Source organism: Acartia tonsa, chromosome 3 (assembly GCF_053477335.1).
Source record: "Acartia tonsa isolate MP-2025a chromosome 3, ASM5347733v1, whole genome shotgun sequence".
In the NCBI taxonomy this organism is placed as follows: Eukaryota; Metazoa; Arthropoda; class Copepoda; order Calanoida; family Acartiidae; genus Acartia; species Acartia tonsa.
In genome coordinates, this window is record NC_137262.1 from 8676484 (window position 1) to 8694371 (window position 17888).

General features: G+C 31.6%; 1 protein-coding gene across 1 annotated transcript in view; it reads right to left on the minus strand.

Annotated features, from left to right (window-relative positions):
• Positions 1–17888, minus strand: part of LOC145313219 (metabotropic glutamate receptor 8-like) — a 156071-nt gene that overhangs the window by 114476 nt on the left and 23707 nt on the right. Inside the window, exons 2-7 of the mRNA XM_080152517.1 lie at positions 9123–9205; positions 8611–8689; positions 8380–8457; positions 7047–7076; positions 2684–2787; positions 2167–2235 (exon numbers count right to left, since the gene is read on the minus strand). Coding sequence (XP_080008643.1) covers positions 2167–2235; positions 2684–2787; positions 7047–7076; positions 8380–8457; positions 8611–8689; positions 9123–9205 — 443 coding nt within the window. The remainder of the gene's footprint in view (positions 1–2166; positions 2236–2683; positions 2788–7046; positions 7077–8379; positions 8458–8610; positions 8690–9122; positions 9206–17888) is intronic.

Genomic DNA, 17888 nt, shown 5'->3' on the forward strand with positions numbered 1-17888 from the left:
ACAGGATAAAATGCTTGATGAGTAATTGTATAAGTTTCTAGATAAGCCTTTTAGTCCTATAGTTATTTATGAATACTCATATTACAAGGATGACAACAAATTCAAGTAATTACCGCTTGCCTCAGTAATGTTCAATATTGAATATTAATATAAAAGTTTAGAATCGTTAGAATGATTCATAAATCCCAAAATAAGTAACTAATTAGGTAATTTTTGAAGAAAAAAAAAGATTAGATTTAAATTAAAATTTTCATGACATTAAAAATTTTCCTTAATTGAAAATAACAAATTTCTATATGCTTTTTGCATCTATATTTTCCTACAATTAAAAATTCTATGTCCATTTCTGTATAATTAAAATGTTCATTTTGAATTGCTTATAATTAAAGTTTGCATTGACCTATAGGAGATGATGTTATAACAAGAAGTGAATGGGTAAATAAGCAGTAAACATATGCATAGGGATGGCCTTTTATAGGACACTCTTGAACTTTAATTTGTGCATATAAACTAGATTTTTTTCTAAAAAGAAAAAAGTTTTTGTCTTGAATCAAGAAAAATTTTAAATTATAAGATTAAAACCAGTTTTGTTAGCACCGTGGGGCCAATGTCCGGACTAACAAAACTATCATTTCTTTCCAATTTTTTTTTAAATGTTCGTGGAAAATTGTTTATAATACGATGCTATACATGATATTTCAGTAGGGCTGAGAAACGGTTTTAATCCAGCGGATATTAATCGGTTTCTAAGCCATACTGGAAAATCAATTATACTAAAATTACAGTTTAAGCGACAGTCAATTCAACGGACTAAAAAATCTGTTCAAATATTCCATAAATGAAACTATAAGAGTGTCTCTTAAATAGACATGCATCCCATTTATCGCATACGCTCCACACACATTGTTGTTTTTTTGTTAACATATAAATTAATTTTTTGTTAACAAAGCCCCATCCAGCCAATTAACCCCGACTATCTTCATACAAATAAATAAACATGGACATTCAACAATATGGAGTTTAGATAGATTGTTAACTAACTAATTAAAGAAAAGGAAGTCATGATAGACCCCAGATATATATTTTGAATAGATAAATTTAAGTAAGGATAGTTAGATTCATATTCGTTTTTAAAAGCGAAGCTTTTCTATAATTAGGGTCGGTCCGTCCGTCCGTCCGTCCGTACGTCCGTCCGTCCGTAACGGATAGCTTTTTTCGTTAATTTAGACATGTTAGAATTGTCCTATCGATTTCAAATTTTGCATGGTGATTCCTTTAGTAGTTAGGTACGATTTAGAAAGCGTAGCAACTCTATAATCATTACCAAAATGTCCGTACGTCCATTTTAAACATGTTGATTTTTTTACTTTTTTAAATTGCTTTTTTCGTTAATTTAGGCATGTTAGAATTGTCCTATCGATTTCAAATTTTGCATGGTGATTCCTATAATAGTTAGGTACGAGTTAAAAAGCGTAGCAACTCTATAATCATTACCAGAATGTCCGTACGTCCATTTTAAACATGTTGATTTTTTTTACATTTTTAACAACAAATTTATATGTAACCTAATTATCCGATTTGTCTGATTTTTGGTATACTGATTCCTGGGACAACAAAGTACAATATTATAAGCGAAGCAACTCTATACTCAAGTCCTAAAAATGTAAGTATGTCCATAAACATTATCCTGTATCAAGCAGTTTTTCAACAAATTTACTTACAATTTTGCTTTGACTCTTATACATTCGCATTCTAATTATTCAGTTCTGACATTATACAAGTGTTAATGTCCGTTTGTCCTACCGTTTCAGAGCTTCGCTTTTATGGATGTTGTCATCCTTGTTTTAGATATGTATAATGTATCCTTATAATAAAGTAAAAGGTTCTCTGTCTGTGTGTGTGTGTACCGATCTCTCTAACCACTAAACTATATGGTTCTCCTTTACATAGTAACTCTACATAGGTCCTAGGAAGATTTATGACTATTTTAGTGGGAGGGTACCACCACTCTCCCTAGACTAATCGCTCATATTAGCGACTATTTTTAGACATATAAAGAAGGAAAAAAAATAATAAATAGGTATAGTTGAGTAAGAATAGTTTGATGCTTACTCGTTTTAAAATTTGTTTAAAAGATGGACGAATAAAGCATAAATAATCACTTACCCTAGCTTGTCCTGATAAATCCGGAGCTGTAGTTAAAACATTCTCCATTAATCTATCTCCACTACCAGCCTAGATAGAAAATCATTTTATTGCAATATTTCAAGCGCAGATGATATCTATTTTTTTTTAATTGTAAATTTTCTTATCCTTATAATAAAGTAACAGGATCTGTGTCTGTGACTGAAGGACCTCACTAACCACTGAACCGGTATGGTTATCCTTTACAAGGTAGCATCTCATAGATCCTAGAAAGCCTCTAAGGGCGTAGCCGCAAGTGATTATTAAACTAACATGTTTAAGAATAAAATGTTTCAGATTGTTTGTTGAGTAATATCCCGGTTCAAATGCTCTAATTTGTATTTTAAGAGAAATATAATATCTTTTAAAGAAATGATTTAGGTCTTCTTCGAGGCAAACATGTTGACAAAAAGTTTCCAAGAATAGAAAGGGTTGGGGGTTAAAAATTAAGATGTGATTTATTCTCTTGGTAAATTGAAATCTAAAAGCAAAAACGTACCTTGAGGTAAAAGTTAGGATCTACGGTGACTACAGGCACATGGAAGGCATTCAGGGCGGCTCCAGCTGTCATCAGGTAGTCAGCTGTTCCAACTCCAATTAAACCTGAATAGATAGATACATAGATTCAGCTCGGATCCAGCTATAATCAGGTAGTCAGCTGTTCCTACTCCAATTAAAACTGAATAGATAGATACATAGATTGTTATATTGATAGATAGATAGATAGCTTAGTTCAGCGCGGCTACAGCTGTTAACAGGTAGTCAGCTGTTCCTACTTCTCCAATTAAACCTGAATAGATAGATAGATAGTTTAGCATATAGATAGATAGATAGATATAGTGTACAGTTGCTGTATTTTATTATTAAGGGTCAAAATGGTTCTGAGGGTTTAATATCTTAAAGTGGAAACTTGAAAAATTATTCAATTAACCTTTTGTGTTCACAGTGAGATCAAATGGGAACTGTAAAATTTTAATTTTAAAAATTAATTTTCCATTTAGCAAATATTTCTGGCATATAATATATGCTAAAGTCATTTGTTAAATATTCGCTAGTTTAAAAATTCATTAAGCTAAAAGTTGAAGTTTACAAATTAAGTTGAAATTAACTTAATGGCAAACATGAAAAAATTAGCCAACTATTACTTTAACTAATATTCTAGACAAGGAAGTTTGAGCTTTGTTTTTAGAAGCGTAGCTACTTTGCAGTTTGTCTCTTTATGTTTGTTGGTTTGTCTGTTTGGAATTACTTTTAATCAGTAATGTTTGTTTATCCATTCCACATATTAAGTCCATGTACATAAATTATTTCCCCCTATTCAATAAGGACAGTAAATTTAACACAACAGTGCAAAAAAAAACATAATAAAGAATGTAAAGAATAATATTAAATTGCAAATCTATTTTTCATGTGCAATTTTCTTCTTTTATGAAAAAAAAACATTTTAGCAAGCTTTATTATCATTAGATGTAATCGTTCTTGTTTTTCCTACTAAATGATTTTAATTTGTAAGTTATATGTAAAGGTTAATTTATTTTTGGCTCTTGTTGTTTTTTACACCCACGCAAACACACACACACACACATATAAATGGAGAAATTGGTTTAACATTTTAGGAGGTGCATTGGGAAAACAAAAAAATAAAGGTATTAAGTTGAAAAAATGTATATAATAAGTGCTATAATGCAGTAATTGTAGTTTGAATTAATGATTTAAAGAAAAATTTTGAAGGGGACAAAGTGTCTCAAAGATCAGTAATGTGACGTCATAAAAATGAGGGATTATCCATCTTTTTTATTTATGAGTTTTCTTTCCCACATCTCATCTCATCTCCCTCATTTTATGACGTCACATGGCTTATTTTTGAAACCCTTTGTTCCCTTCCAAAAATTTTGGAGAAAAAGTATTTTCTTGTGTTGGGTTTGTATTTAATTTAATTATGTGACAAGTATTCAAAGTGTCTAGATAAGTTAATAGTTATTTCTCGCATCGTATTATAAACAGCTTCCCGCGGATATAAAACTGGTTTTAATCTTATGATTGTAAATTTTGATATTCGTAGAAAGCTGGATATAATACGATGCTAGGTATAGTTTTTTCGTATGGATGAGAACCGGTTCCTATCCACCGCATTCGAATGATTACGAGAAAACAAATAAATAATACTTTGTTTATTTTGAATCACCACTGTTTGAAAGACAAATGTGGAACAAATTATTTAAACAAGCTTCTTTTAAACTTCTGTTTTTTAAGGATATATTATAATTGAGCAATTCCTATTTTGTTCGGGGGCTGTTCATTTTTTGAACACGATTGAAAAATATACATTTTAGGGATCAGATTTAAAGAACATGTTTATAGTCAGTGCTCGGCATCCGCACATATCTGCTGCCTAGCCCTCCAGAAAAAGAGGGGACAGTGGGCTGTTTATTACTCTAGTCACCAAAGTTTTATAATAATGTTTTCTTATTCTTTGGCCTAAAAACTTTAGGGACTTAACTGGATTTTGATTGGTTGGTTTATTAAGTTGAGTGTTCAAACGTTTCAACCAATTACTTGAATCTACATAAGCAAGCCCTCAATTCAACTATAGAGAATTTAAAAATCTTTATCATTTAGAGTCAATTCATTGATATAGCAAAGAAATAAAATATTGTACGAAATTTAATTCTAATCTCGTAAATTTCTTTATGATTTTCCTTGATATGTCGAAATTTTCCTAAATAAATCACGGAAATCCTTTAAAAATTAGAAAACATTTAATTAAATACTTTAAATAGGATTTATTGCTTTACAAATGAAATATTTGTTTAGAAAGCTAAAAGACTCAAATAGACATTTTAATTGATTTTTATTTTTGCTTTAATTGATTTGGCTCAGTCAGGGATTAGGGGGAAATTGAAACATAAGTTATTATGGTACCAATAGCTTTTAAATCACGCTCTCTCATTCCCTGGCGTTCTACTTTGGGTATCTTTATCAAAACTCAATTGTTGGTTTAAACAAGCAGTGCCCAAGGGCCAAACTTTTCAACGAGTAAGTGTAACATACACAATGGGAAAAGTAAGAGGTTTGTTTTATAGATAGAAATTTTACTTTAAATCTTGAAATTTTCTTATCATAAAGATTTTGAATAATTATGTAAAGAGGTTAAATAATGTAAAAATATGCCAAGTAGCTGTCTTATCAATTTCGGTGGCTTCAAACATGAACAAAAAAATTATGTACAATTAAAATTTGCCCCAATAAATCAGTATTAGTAAGTACAATCATAATGGCAGAATAAAGTTATGTCGATTTTCAGCCATTTTCGCTGATATCTTAAGCTCTGTATTCAAAGGGGTAAGAATGGGTAGAAAAATAGCATAAAACCACCACAATACCTAAATCTTTAACTAAATAGCATAAGAACCTTTACGGGATCTATTTGAAGGTTCCCTAAAAAGGAGAACCCAATCAGAAGTATGTGTTTAAATCTTAAGTTTCAAACAAGAAAAAACTTTTTTCTTTGCAAAAATGATTTTTTAAAATTTGTCCCTGTAAGCTCAATGTGAAATTACCCCAAAGTGTATAATTTTGATACACATTTTGATAGGAAAATGATACGAGACTCATAATATTTGACAGATATTAATTAGTTTCTTGGCGCTGTAATATAAAAATGAGGTGAATGAGTAAATACATACAATAGTGTGTCCTATGAAATTTATTCTAAATATCACGCCTGTTTAAGCACTGAGGCATTTTCCCCGTTCTCACTATTAACCTTACAATTTTGTTAATTGTTGTCCAATTATATGTAAGGCTTTCTTGTATTTAGTTAAAGATCTAGGAAATGACTGATCTGAATGGGTTATACTTTTCAGAGAAGCTTTATAATTTTTTTTGGATGGTTTTAGGCGATTTTTGCTTAAAGAAGATTAATATAAAAATATTATGTTTCTCTCACGAATCTAATTTTATAGGCTTTACTTTAAAAGGGAAGTCAAAGTTATAAAAAGATCATTAATGTATTTGGTGTTCATTAAGTAAATTAAGATTATCTGCATTATAATAATAACAGTTATGCCCAAAAGAGGCGAAGTAATAACAACTATTTTAAAGAACACATGACCTTTTGAATGACACGTACAGTCAATAAATCATTGCATATGACTTTCCGATATGTTTTTCAAATTTCAAAATTTGTGATTAACAAAAAAAAGTCGAATAACGTTTCTTACATTGCTGGTGAATCTTTCTGTCTGACAAACGGTCATACCATAGTTATAGAGTAGCTACGCCACTACTGAAAATGATGCTTTATCTTGCACAATATTTTTACTGTTTTAATAACTGTAAGGGTAATTTAGCTAGAAATTACCTAAAAGTACACAAACAAGGATGATAACGATAAGCATTAGCGAAGATGTGAAATGCACAGATATTTGCCGGATGGTTACGAGGGAAAATTGAAAGCAGGCCTCCTGAGATTTATTATCTTAGAGAGTTATTATTATACCCCTAAAGAGGACAGGATACACCAAAAATCTTATTTTAGTGTATCTCTGAACTAAATGTTGATTATTGATATGCATGATTATATGGTCAAACAAAGCTTTTGATTGTACGACTCTTGTCCAGAAATCCTAATGGTACATGTTTTGGGCCGAGGCATTCCCCCTACTTTAACTATTTAAGTCCCACATCTGACAGAGCAGCAGTAGGAACAATTTTTTACGTCTTTACTTATGACGCATTGTTGGACCGAGTTTCGAACCTATTCACTTCCCTACAACGAGTAGAGCCGCTACGTGTTACACAGACCAACTGTCCGGCGGAGATGATTTGTAGAGTAGCTAACTCTACTAAAATATATTTACCTATTAGATTTCTGTAGTTTGGATCATCCGCCTAATTTCAAAAAATTTAAATATCAGAATATAAAAAAAAGTTTTAACAATTTGATTTCTTCCTACGTGTTTGTTTTCGTTGATTTTTTTTAGAAATAATCCGGCAAAATTGATTGAGTTTAATTTTCTTTGATTCCCACATTTTGTCAGAGGGTTGTCAGAGAGACATACAGGCAGGGAAGGTCAGTAGTACGTTACAACAAGGTAGTTACAACAAAGTAGATTAATTGAACTTGCGCATTTAGATCAAGTAAGAAATCTAAAACAGCTCAAATCATGACAAAGCCCAAATTGTGTTAAAATTGTGTCAAAAATAATCCATGTGACGTAAAAAAATGTGGGAGATGAGAGGAGAAGTGGGAAAGAAAACTCCTAAAAAAAAGAGATAGATAATCCCTCATTTTTATTACGTCACATGTATCATTTTTGACACAATTTGGGATTTGTCCAAATCACGGTTAAGTCATCTAAGGACGTTTAAAACAACGTAAGTAGTAGGTCCTTATGTACAAATTTAGGTTGTTTAAAAGACAACAAACCCTTTGACAACCAGGAAGACCTAACTTTGAATGGTAATGCGCCTCTTTTTGACCATGGCGTTTCCCCTGCTCTTGCAATTTTTAATGTCACGCATCTTACAAATTTTGAATCAAGCAAATAATTTTCTTCCAAAACTATAGATTGCTAGGAAATCTAGTCTTTTGCCTTTGAAAATCTATGTCTTTTCTATTCTATTTTGCCAATTTAAGACGCGGAAAAAGTTTAAAATTACTCTTTTTATATAAGCTTTGAATGTGATGACTGACAATCACTCAAGAAAAAAAAAAGAATTAAAGAATTGCAGTTTAGAGTGAAATGTTTCATCACTTATATCACAAGAATTAAAGGGCTACTTGATTATTATAAAAATTTATGAAAATTAATTAGATAAATTAATACGTTTCTTCTGTACAGTTGAGCTTAATACGGCCGGGGAAGATAATGAATATTTTGGGGAGGTTACCTTAACATACAAAAAAGAAATCACCCGTGGAAAACAATCCCTTTCCATCTTTTTTAAAATTTTCTTTTGAAAACTAAGATGTAAAGTGGAGTACCTAAATAACTACTACCCCCCCCCCCCCCTCCCTCCTTCTCCCTCAGTGCCCCTATAGGACTCTAGGAGATTGGCTGCCTATGAAGTAGATATTTTCTTCATTTATTTTCCCTATATAAAAAAATACACTACTTATGGGGAGGGGAATAATCTCAAAGTTCACAAAAAAAAAACAATGCAATATGTTTCGTGATATTTTTATTCTTTCCTGAACACTCTGGATTATTTTGAAGATTTGATTCTGGCTTATTCGAGGATCTGAACATGTGTCTTGGATTTGTAAACCTAAATAGATAGATAGATAGATAGATAGTTATATAGATAGATAGATAAATAGAAAGATAGATGACGGAATGATAGATATTTATGTATATAGAATGAAAGATAAATAGATGATGACCAAATTTGAGTCAAGCCAAAACAATAGAATAACTTTACCTATTTTTAATTCTTCTGGTAAGGATTGGTTGTTGATAACATCAACTGCCCATTTAGCTGCTAGAACCTGTTGTACTGCCTGTAAATAAAACAAGAAACATTATTTAGCTGCTAGAACCTGTTGTACTGCCTGTAAACAAAACAAGATATATTATTTAGCTGCTAGACCTGTTGTACTGCCTGTAAACAAAATAAGATTTAGCTTTTTAATCACAGACAATATCTAATATTGGTAAAAGTATCTTTAAAATAAACACCACTATGTCTGAATCTACTTTTACAAAACCTTTATACATGATTATACATATACCAAAAATTCAGCTTAGCAGCAGAGAAATTCACATTCTAACAGAAAGACGATTGAACATTTCGAATTATCGGGTAGCTCTACTACTAAAATGGACAAATTTTGGTGTGAAGACAGACAAGAGCAGCTCCACAGAAAAACAATTCTTTTATATGCATTGTACATTCTAACGTATATGTATTCTTGAAAAAAGCATATTGATTACCTCAATATTGATATTCCCACAGACAGGCTCTTGTTCCCCGTTTATTTCTCCTATACCCTGATTGTGAAGGTCTACTAACACACCTGAAATATTAGAACATGATTATTTTCTCATCTGAAACTATTTAAAAGTCTTTTTTTTAACCATCCAGCATATTAGCCCATAAACTGTTCTTGGACCAGGGACTTTCAAGCTCATTATTTTGAGGGTGGTAAAATGAGAGGTTTCAAAGGATTGGAGGGGTTATCTAATGTACTTTTTTAAATTTTAAAGTTTCAAAACACCCCTGTACCCTTCCCTTGGACGTCTTTGTTTTGGACATTTGCTTAAATACCTAAATCTTTTTTTAACGACCAGACCAGTCTTACAATGTAAGTACCATATAGTAAAATTCTTATCAAAATTATAATTTTTTTTCAGAGTAATTTTCTTGTCCAAATGTATTTCCATAATGACCTACACGGAAATACTTATGCAGTGTGTCGAGTTTATGAGATCAAAATACAAAGAGATTCTAAATGCATATTTCATACTTCGTTACCAAGGGTTTAATTATTTTTTTTTCTCTTTCCTCATATCATTCTCTCTCTATCATCTATCCCTTTTTCTATCTTTCTCTTTCTTTCTCCGTCTTTATCTCTCCCGCCCTCTCTATCTATCTCTCTATCAATCTATCTATTTATCTCTCTCTCGTTCTCTCTCTCTCTCTCTCTCTCTCTCTCTCTATCTATCTATCTATCTATCTATCTATCTCTCTCTCTCTCTCTCTCTCTCTCTCTCTCTCTCTCTCTCTCTCTCTCTCTCTCTCTCTCTCTCTCTCTCTCTCTCTCTCTCTCTCTCTCTCTCTCTCTCTCTCTCTCTCTCTCTCTCTCTCTCTCTTCCTCTCTCTCTCTCTCGTTCTCTCTCTTTCTCTTTCTCTTTCTCTCTCTCTCTCTCTCTCTCTCTCTCTCTCTCTCTCTCTCTCTCTCTCTCTCTCTCTCTCTCTCTCTCTCTCTCTCTCTCTCTCTCTCTCTCTCTCTCTTTCTTTATCTCTCTTTCTTCTTTTCCTAAGGACATTTCTTTTTAAAGCGAAGATTCTTTAATAAATGACTGTTTATGTCCAGATATCAGAAGCTGCTAGTGAGCCGCGCATAAGCCTTAACTTTATTTCTTAATTGCTTTAAAACATATTAAATAAAAAGATTTTTTATTAGGAAATAGTTAAGACATTAATTTAAGACATAGCCCATGCAAACAGTATTGCTTAATTTTAAAAACCATCGGATTTAATGAAGTAGGCTTCGCTTGTATTGGATGCAATTGTTCTTCCACTCATTCAATCTCTGATTAGCTTTCTGTCAGCATTTAAGAGGTCAGCCAAAATCTGACTACAGGAATTAATGTAGGTGTCAGACTTTAAATGTTGCATTATTAGATTTAATATTAGTGGATGTATCATTTCATTTTTACTAAAAAAATAGAAATAGGGGCGATTCGTCGTATTTCTAAAATGCTTTTTATAGATTATTTTAGGTTAGGTTAGGTTATTTTGGGTTAGGTGCTTGCCCCACAGGGATAGGCAATTGATCCCGCAGGGTTAGAGCCTCCGCAGAAGAAAAGCTACTGTGAAAAATACGAAGAATCGCCCCATAAGGTGCGTTGCCACGAAAGGGACTATACCCAAAAAATTTGTATTAAATTACAGAAACCATTATGCATCCTGTAAAGAAAGTAAGGTGAAACATTTAATACAGAGTTTGATCGTTTTTGTCTCAAATTTTTTTATATAATATTACAAATTTGAATGGGTACAGTTTCTAAAAAAGTTTATCTTTTATCCAATGTCAAATTGTCTATAAAACTAACGAGAGATTCTAAACTAGGCATATTAACCCTTAACGGTCGGGGGGGGGGGCGTTGAACGCCCCCCCATCCGGTTTTTTCTATCTCATTTTCTGTGTGTGAAAGATAAAGAGCCCAAACTGCTTGACTTTTTAAGTTTGGGTATGAGACATAACTGAGAGTTGAAATTTTTTGAATATCTCCATCCTGGCGGGCACAGGATGCCAGCAAACCTGGCAGGGTCAGCCAGGTAAAGAGCAAAAATATTGTTTTGACTTAAACAAAGCATTTTATCTTATCAAAATACTAAAATATCCTCTAGTAGTACATCCTCATATTAAATACAGGTGTTCAAGTCAATTTTAAGTTCCAGGTATGATCCTGCAGGTCCTGATCCTCCAGGTCTCCAGAAATCTTTAAAAGGCTCCTTTGGCCGCAATATTTGACTTAGAGACTTCAAATTTTTAACTTAAGCTTATCTTACATGTCTACATTATGTATTGAAATTTCATAAAGATCCGCCGCCGTTTTCCTGCCGACCGCCGACTGCGGCGGCTGGCAGCTGCCCAGTACAGCTGCGGCCGCTGAAATTATATTTTGATATTTCAAATATAAAATTTACATAAAGATAAACATTTTCTGCAAAAAAAATTTTATTCTAGCTTCAAAAATAAAAAAATTACTGCCGTTTGAAATTTTTAAGTAAAAAAGGACCTAAAAACAAAGGTTGTTAAATAAAAGGGTGAAGGAAGCGAAAATTGACCTTGACTTACTTTAGGTCGGAAATTCATCATAACACAGGAGACTTGCACAAAATTTTTTAGCCCTCTAGCTCTAATAGGAACTGAGATAATAGGGGGGGGGGGGCGTTAATAAGGTGCGGCAAGGGGCCCGACTGTAAGGGGTTAAGAAAAATACATTTATCCATATTGTATTAGATTCATTTGAGTCTTAAAAGTAAATATTGCATCTTTCTCTCTTCCTATTCATTAGTCAGCTTTGTTAAATCTTCACACACACACACAGACAGACACACACAATAAATGGGCAATTCCCTTTTTAACACAAAGTACCAAATTCACCCCCCCCCCCCACCAAAAAAAATATAAGAGGGATAAGTCATGAAAATTAGATAAAGACCTAAATTGTTAATTTTTCATGGGCTAGGAAAGATGAAAATGGTTTCAACTTGTAGTTAAAGGGATTTTGTTTTAAATGTGAATATCCTATTAGCTAAATGTCTCTATTCATATGTTACTAAAAGAAGACTTCCTCTATTAGATTTCTTCAACATTTTATTTTGGACTGTTGTTAAAGTTTCCATTTTAAAGAAAGCTTTCCTTTGGTTCTAAGATATGGGAAGGGGAACAGCCACTTTTTGAAAATGGTTCTAAATCATAAGAAAAATTTAAACCTATTGAAAGTAAAACATCTTTACGATTAAACTTTGCTAGTTAGGTTCAGTTTAAAATGATCTATTTGCAGACTAATATTACTTTAATTATTATCCTTATCCTATGATATAAAGAAGTAAGGTTTTTCTGTCTTTAGCTAAAGATATCAACAATTTTAAGGTTTATTAGGCAATGCTTTTCTGGGAACCTTTAAAAATACCTGGGGTTTTAGGTAATTTTCCAACACTTCACTCTCGTTCCCTAGAGTCTAAGGGCGAGGCAGCCAGTTACTGACAAAGCAGAAGTAGGCTAAAGACTTTGCTAATTATTCAACAACAGTATATCAGATGCTCTACTTAGAATCAATTTTTGCATTATTCTAATGAGCTACAGATAACTGAATGTGTGTGTGTGTGAGTGTGTGTATAAAATTCTTAACAAGTAGTTAGAGTAACGTTATGGGATGAACAAGAATATTTAGAAACCAATGAAGAGCAGCTATGGAAACTTGGAACATTTAGTTTTAATAAGTTTTGAAAATGAATCTTTACAAACACTTGTGTCTTATGTTAATGTTATATTTTTCAAAAGTAACAAAATTAAAGCAGGGAGGGAGAGGAAATTGGCCTTTTTATTACACTAGTCCCTAAAGTTTTATAATACCATTCGCTTATTCGTTGGCTTAACAACTTTGTGGATTTTCATTAAATTTATATTAGTTGGTTCATTAAGTTGAGTGTCCAAACGTTTTAGATATTAGTTGTAATTTACAGAAGGGTAATTTTATATATCATTATTGGGGATGTGCATTAATTTATCGGCTATTGTCCTGCCCCTGCTCAACAAAAGTATACCTCCGTACATAATTTGATATTTAACTGCTCACTATGAAAATAAATGATCAGACAACCATTAGATCGAGATGCTACGCTTCTGTAGATTCGTGTAGTAAAGGTTTAAAAATTGTTGTTAATGAGCCATCTTTAAACCTTAAATACAGTACATTGATAAAACAAGTTGATAAAACAAAAATTAGTATAGAAGGTTATATAAAGATAATTAATATATGAAAGTGGTTGGATGATTGTCTGTTTTGGTTTGTACCGAAAGATCTCCTTAACCACTGGACCGATTTGGTTCTTCTTAACTTTAAAGCTTGAGCCCCTGGAAGGTAGATAAAGATAGTCACAAGGATAAAGCTTTTTAAAGGCAACAATGTCATTGACTATATTAGATGAACGTATAAACAAACCAATCGTGAAACAACAAAAACAGACAATCAAATAAAAACATATTTTTTTTAGTTCTAATATCCTCACCATTTATAAGAAACATGATCTAGATACATTATAAATCAAACTTAAAGAAGCTTTAAAAGTGTCCCATCACCCAAACATTTAGCAACAGCACGTGTCATATGTAGTTCTTATCGGTGTGCCTTCCCTTCCGCGAAAAAAAGTTTAATAGCGCCACCAAAATTTAATTAGGAGTGAGTCAGACATCAGTGTCAATCTTTAAATATGAAATATTGTTACATTAAAACGTTTATTTGAGATTATAATATTTTATAATTTGAAATTAATAATTTTTGAATTGAGATTAGTTGGGTTTTTTTATACTCACCTTTCAATATATTTTGTATTTTTCAATGCTCCTTGTTAATAAAACTTATAATTTTAAAATAAAAAAATTCAGATTTGAGCGAAGCTGATATTTAGCGGAAACAATGGCACACCATTCTTATCTCAAGTTACAGAGAGCAAAACCGTTCTCTGTTATCAAATTCTAGCCAACCTTATAACCTCTCTCTTCCTTAAATCTTCAAATTTAGCCCTTTGCTCTCTCTCTCTCTATCTCATTTGTATCTATCTATCTTATTTCACTTTTAACCTCTTGTCTAATGTAGCTCATTACCAACTAGCTCTCATTATTTATCTATTTTTAACTAACATCTTTTTCTTATTATGTATCTAAAGTTTTTACTAACTATTATTTTTTCCTTCTTAATTAGTTTGTCTCTAATCTTTTATTTATCTTTAGCTGTAGTACTTTTCCAAGGAAGAACAGAAAAATAACCGAAAAACATCCAAAATTTATAATCTAAAAAAATAGCCTAAAAACACCCAGGAGCCTGTGTAATGCTTCCCTAACAAACTCAATATTTTCAGTAGTTATCGATATCTTAAGCTTAATTCTTTATATAAAAGGACTTGCGGTTACGCCCCTAGAGTCCTCTAGGACACATAAAATGATTTCTTTTCAATCTATGTTTAGATAAGCTGTTTGACAAAAATATCCGATTTTTGGCGATTTCTCTTGGTAAGGTGTTGGTACCCTCCCTCCAAATAGCTATAAACCTACCCGGGACCTATGAGAAGCTACATTGTAAAGGAGAACCATATCGGTTCAGCGGTTAGCGAGATCCTTCGGTAAACACAGCATCCTTTTACTTTAATATAAGAATAATGTGCAATATCTTGCGTGATATTGAAAGTAATAATTTTTCTGAAAGCTATAGATCTTTTCTTAATTGAATGTAGCTGCAAGCAATTCCAAAGTGCACAATATTAAATTGAGTGCATTATTTTTTTTTTGAATGGTGAGCAAATAAATAATTAAAACTTATCATGGTTATCAAATTGTTTTAAAATATACAGCTTATTCTATTTTCCACGGATATCAAAATAAAAAATTATAAGATTAAAACCAGTTTTGTTAGCCCCGAGAGGTCGAAGGCCGATGCTATTAAAACTACTTTTTATTCTATGATTTTTATTTCAATATTTGTGAAAATTGTCTGTAATACAATGCTATACATGATTTTTTAGTATGTCTGAGAACCAGTTCTAATACAGGGGATATTAATCGAATTCGAAGCCATACTGGATATATTTTTTAAACTTATCACCTTAAAAACTTCTAAAAAATGTTCCAAATCATGAAGAAGAAAAAATTGGCAACTATGAAATTTGACGGATTTTTTTCAGCAGATGTCAATACATGATTGAGAGATGAGCTAGGGGAGATGAGGTAGAACTAATCAACATCAAACATCAGATGATTGAAAATAGTTGAACCGTTACCAAAACTGTAATTGGTAAAATTTTGTAAAAGATCACGCCCTGTGCCTATTGTGTGACCCTATTTAAAAACACGTAAATGGAAAGCATAATTACAAGGCCTATTATGTCCAAGAGTGTAGAACAATATAAAAGAAAAGTGCAATAACTTTTTCGTTAAAGAGTCTAACAAAATAAGTATGTCCAAAATAAGTAACTTGTTGTAATTTTGGTATATTTTTATGAATATTTGTTTCGACTTGAAGTAATGTATAACATGAAATGAATTACTTAATTGTTAATGTTCCTTCGTTTTAACTTCGCTTTTGTAGACGTAGGGAAAATTGAAAATATTATAGCATGACAAAATGAATCCACTCCTTTTACAATCTAAAAAAGCTTTTGATTGTATTATGAGTTAATATTATTAAATCTTTATATGATCGGTACGTGTCTGTTTATGAGCGATTAATTTCAGCCTAGTATAAAAATAAGATTGTCTAAAACCAAAGAAGTAAAACTATTAAAAAGAACAAATTAATTCATAAACTTTGATATATGTAAAATATACATGGATATTATGACAGGGGAAAATTTTCGTCAATTTAGCTTGCTAACATGCAACTTATTTATTAGTCAGTTCGTTGATCCATTAGAAGAAGTGGGGGGGAATCGTTTTTTAGCCCGCTGTGTGTTTCACATTATTAAAGAACATACAAGTATGGTGTAAGATCCAAGTACTAATATATCCATTCAAATTATCCTTTAATTCCAATTATTTTAATGCTTTCTTTTTCAGTCGAATTTCAATACTTGTAGACGTAAGTCCATGAAAACAAAATATAGAAAAGCCAAGCTACCCCCCATAAATGCAGCAATGCATATTAAATACATATAAAATGCATCAAACGAATAAGTCCAATAAAAGTTATAAACTGGAGAGAATATGGAATAAACCTTTTACTAAGCCTTGTGATACCTGAAATACCCCTCCACCATTACTTATTTTAATAATTGAATCGAGTATTTGTGATTACGGCTAAAGGAATGAAGCTGTAAATAGTTTATGCTGTTCAAATATCAACATATAACAGTAGTAATAGTGTGATATATGGTATGTCAATAATAGCTTCGGCCTTAGCAACTAGGTGATCTGTTTTTAATCGGTTCGTTAGTTATCGAAATCTTAAGCTACGGATAAAAAAAAACCTTACTACTTTATATATAAGGATATTTAATATCTTAGAAATTGCATGAAAACTCGATGATTTCGGAATTAGAGAAAGGGAAAAGAGAAAGGGCGCCCACCACAGGGGTTTGTAACAATAATCCCATTATATTAGTAAAGGTTTTTTGTCTGTAGTTTAAGATATCGATAACTATTGAACATATTAAGATCTCCAATTTATGGAAGCTCTTTATAGGTCTCTGAATGGTTTCAGGCTATTTAATTCATTCCAATGTCTTACTTTGGTTTTAGGCTATTTTCCTACTTTCCCCTTTCCTTCGAATACATAGATCCTAGATACTAGAAGCGCAGCTGCTAGTATTTGAGAGAGGGGCGGTGGCTGGTAGTCTACTGCTAAAATAGAGAATTTAAAAGAATATTTAAAATCAATTGCTCTATTTACGATGCATAAAAGGAAAGGATGCCGCGAAATCAAAGGGCTAAACAAAACAAGAACAATCATTTAGCAAGTAGTAGAGCAATATTAATATGATCAATTTAAAATACGATTTCTCTCAACAAAGCGTTAAAGTCTATCTGTTATTTCAATGAGCTAATAATATTTTTTGGAAAAATTATGGGACATTGGACCGTAAATTTTACTGGTACCCAAAGCTTTTATATTATTTTTTTTATTCGTTGGCTCCAAAAACTTTCATTTAATTCTATAAACTTAATGCCAAACTAGAAGTGTTATTTTTTAACAATGATTTTATCTACAGAAATGGTAATTTTGTCTATCGTCATTGGGGATGTAAACTAATTCATAATCCATTGTTTTATGTCATAATATCTCTGAGTATTCAAAATTATTCAAAATCTTTATTCAGTTAACTTTGCCTTCATAACAAAATTTTTAAGTACAGAAAAGATTGACTCTTTTAAATATTTGAATTTCTATTGATGGCATACTAACGGTTAGTCTTAATTATCTAGTGGCTTTGCTTCAGATAATCCTAGCATATAAATTACCCCCACGCACTAGGGTATAAATATTTACAGATTTGTTATCCTTTCAAAAAGTTCAATGGGCCAAATTATGAAGTTTTAATTAATTGAATCTTAAATCATACAGAAACCCTAAAGATCTATATTTTTAAAAGTTTTCTTTTAGATAATTTAAAGTTTGAATTTAGAAATATACATTTTATTTTATTAAACTAAATACTTATATTTAAAGTGTTGTAGTTTACAAAAAGAAGAACAATCGTTAGCTTCAAAATAAAGGTTTAACGAAGCCACTTTTAGAAACCAAGGAGTTACA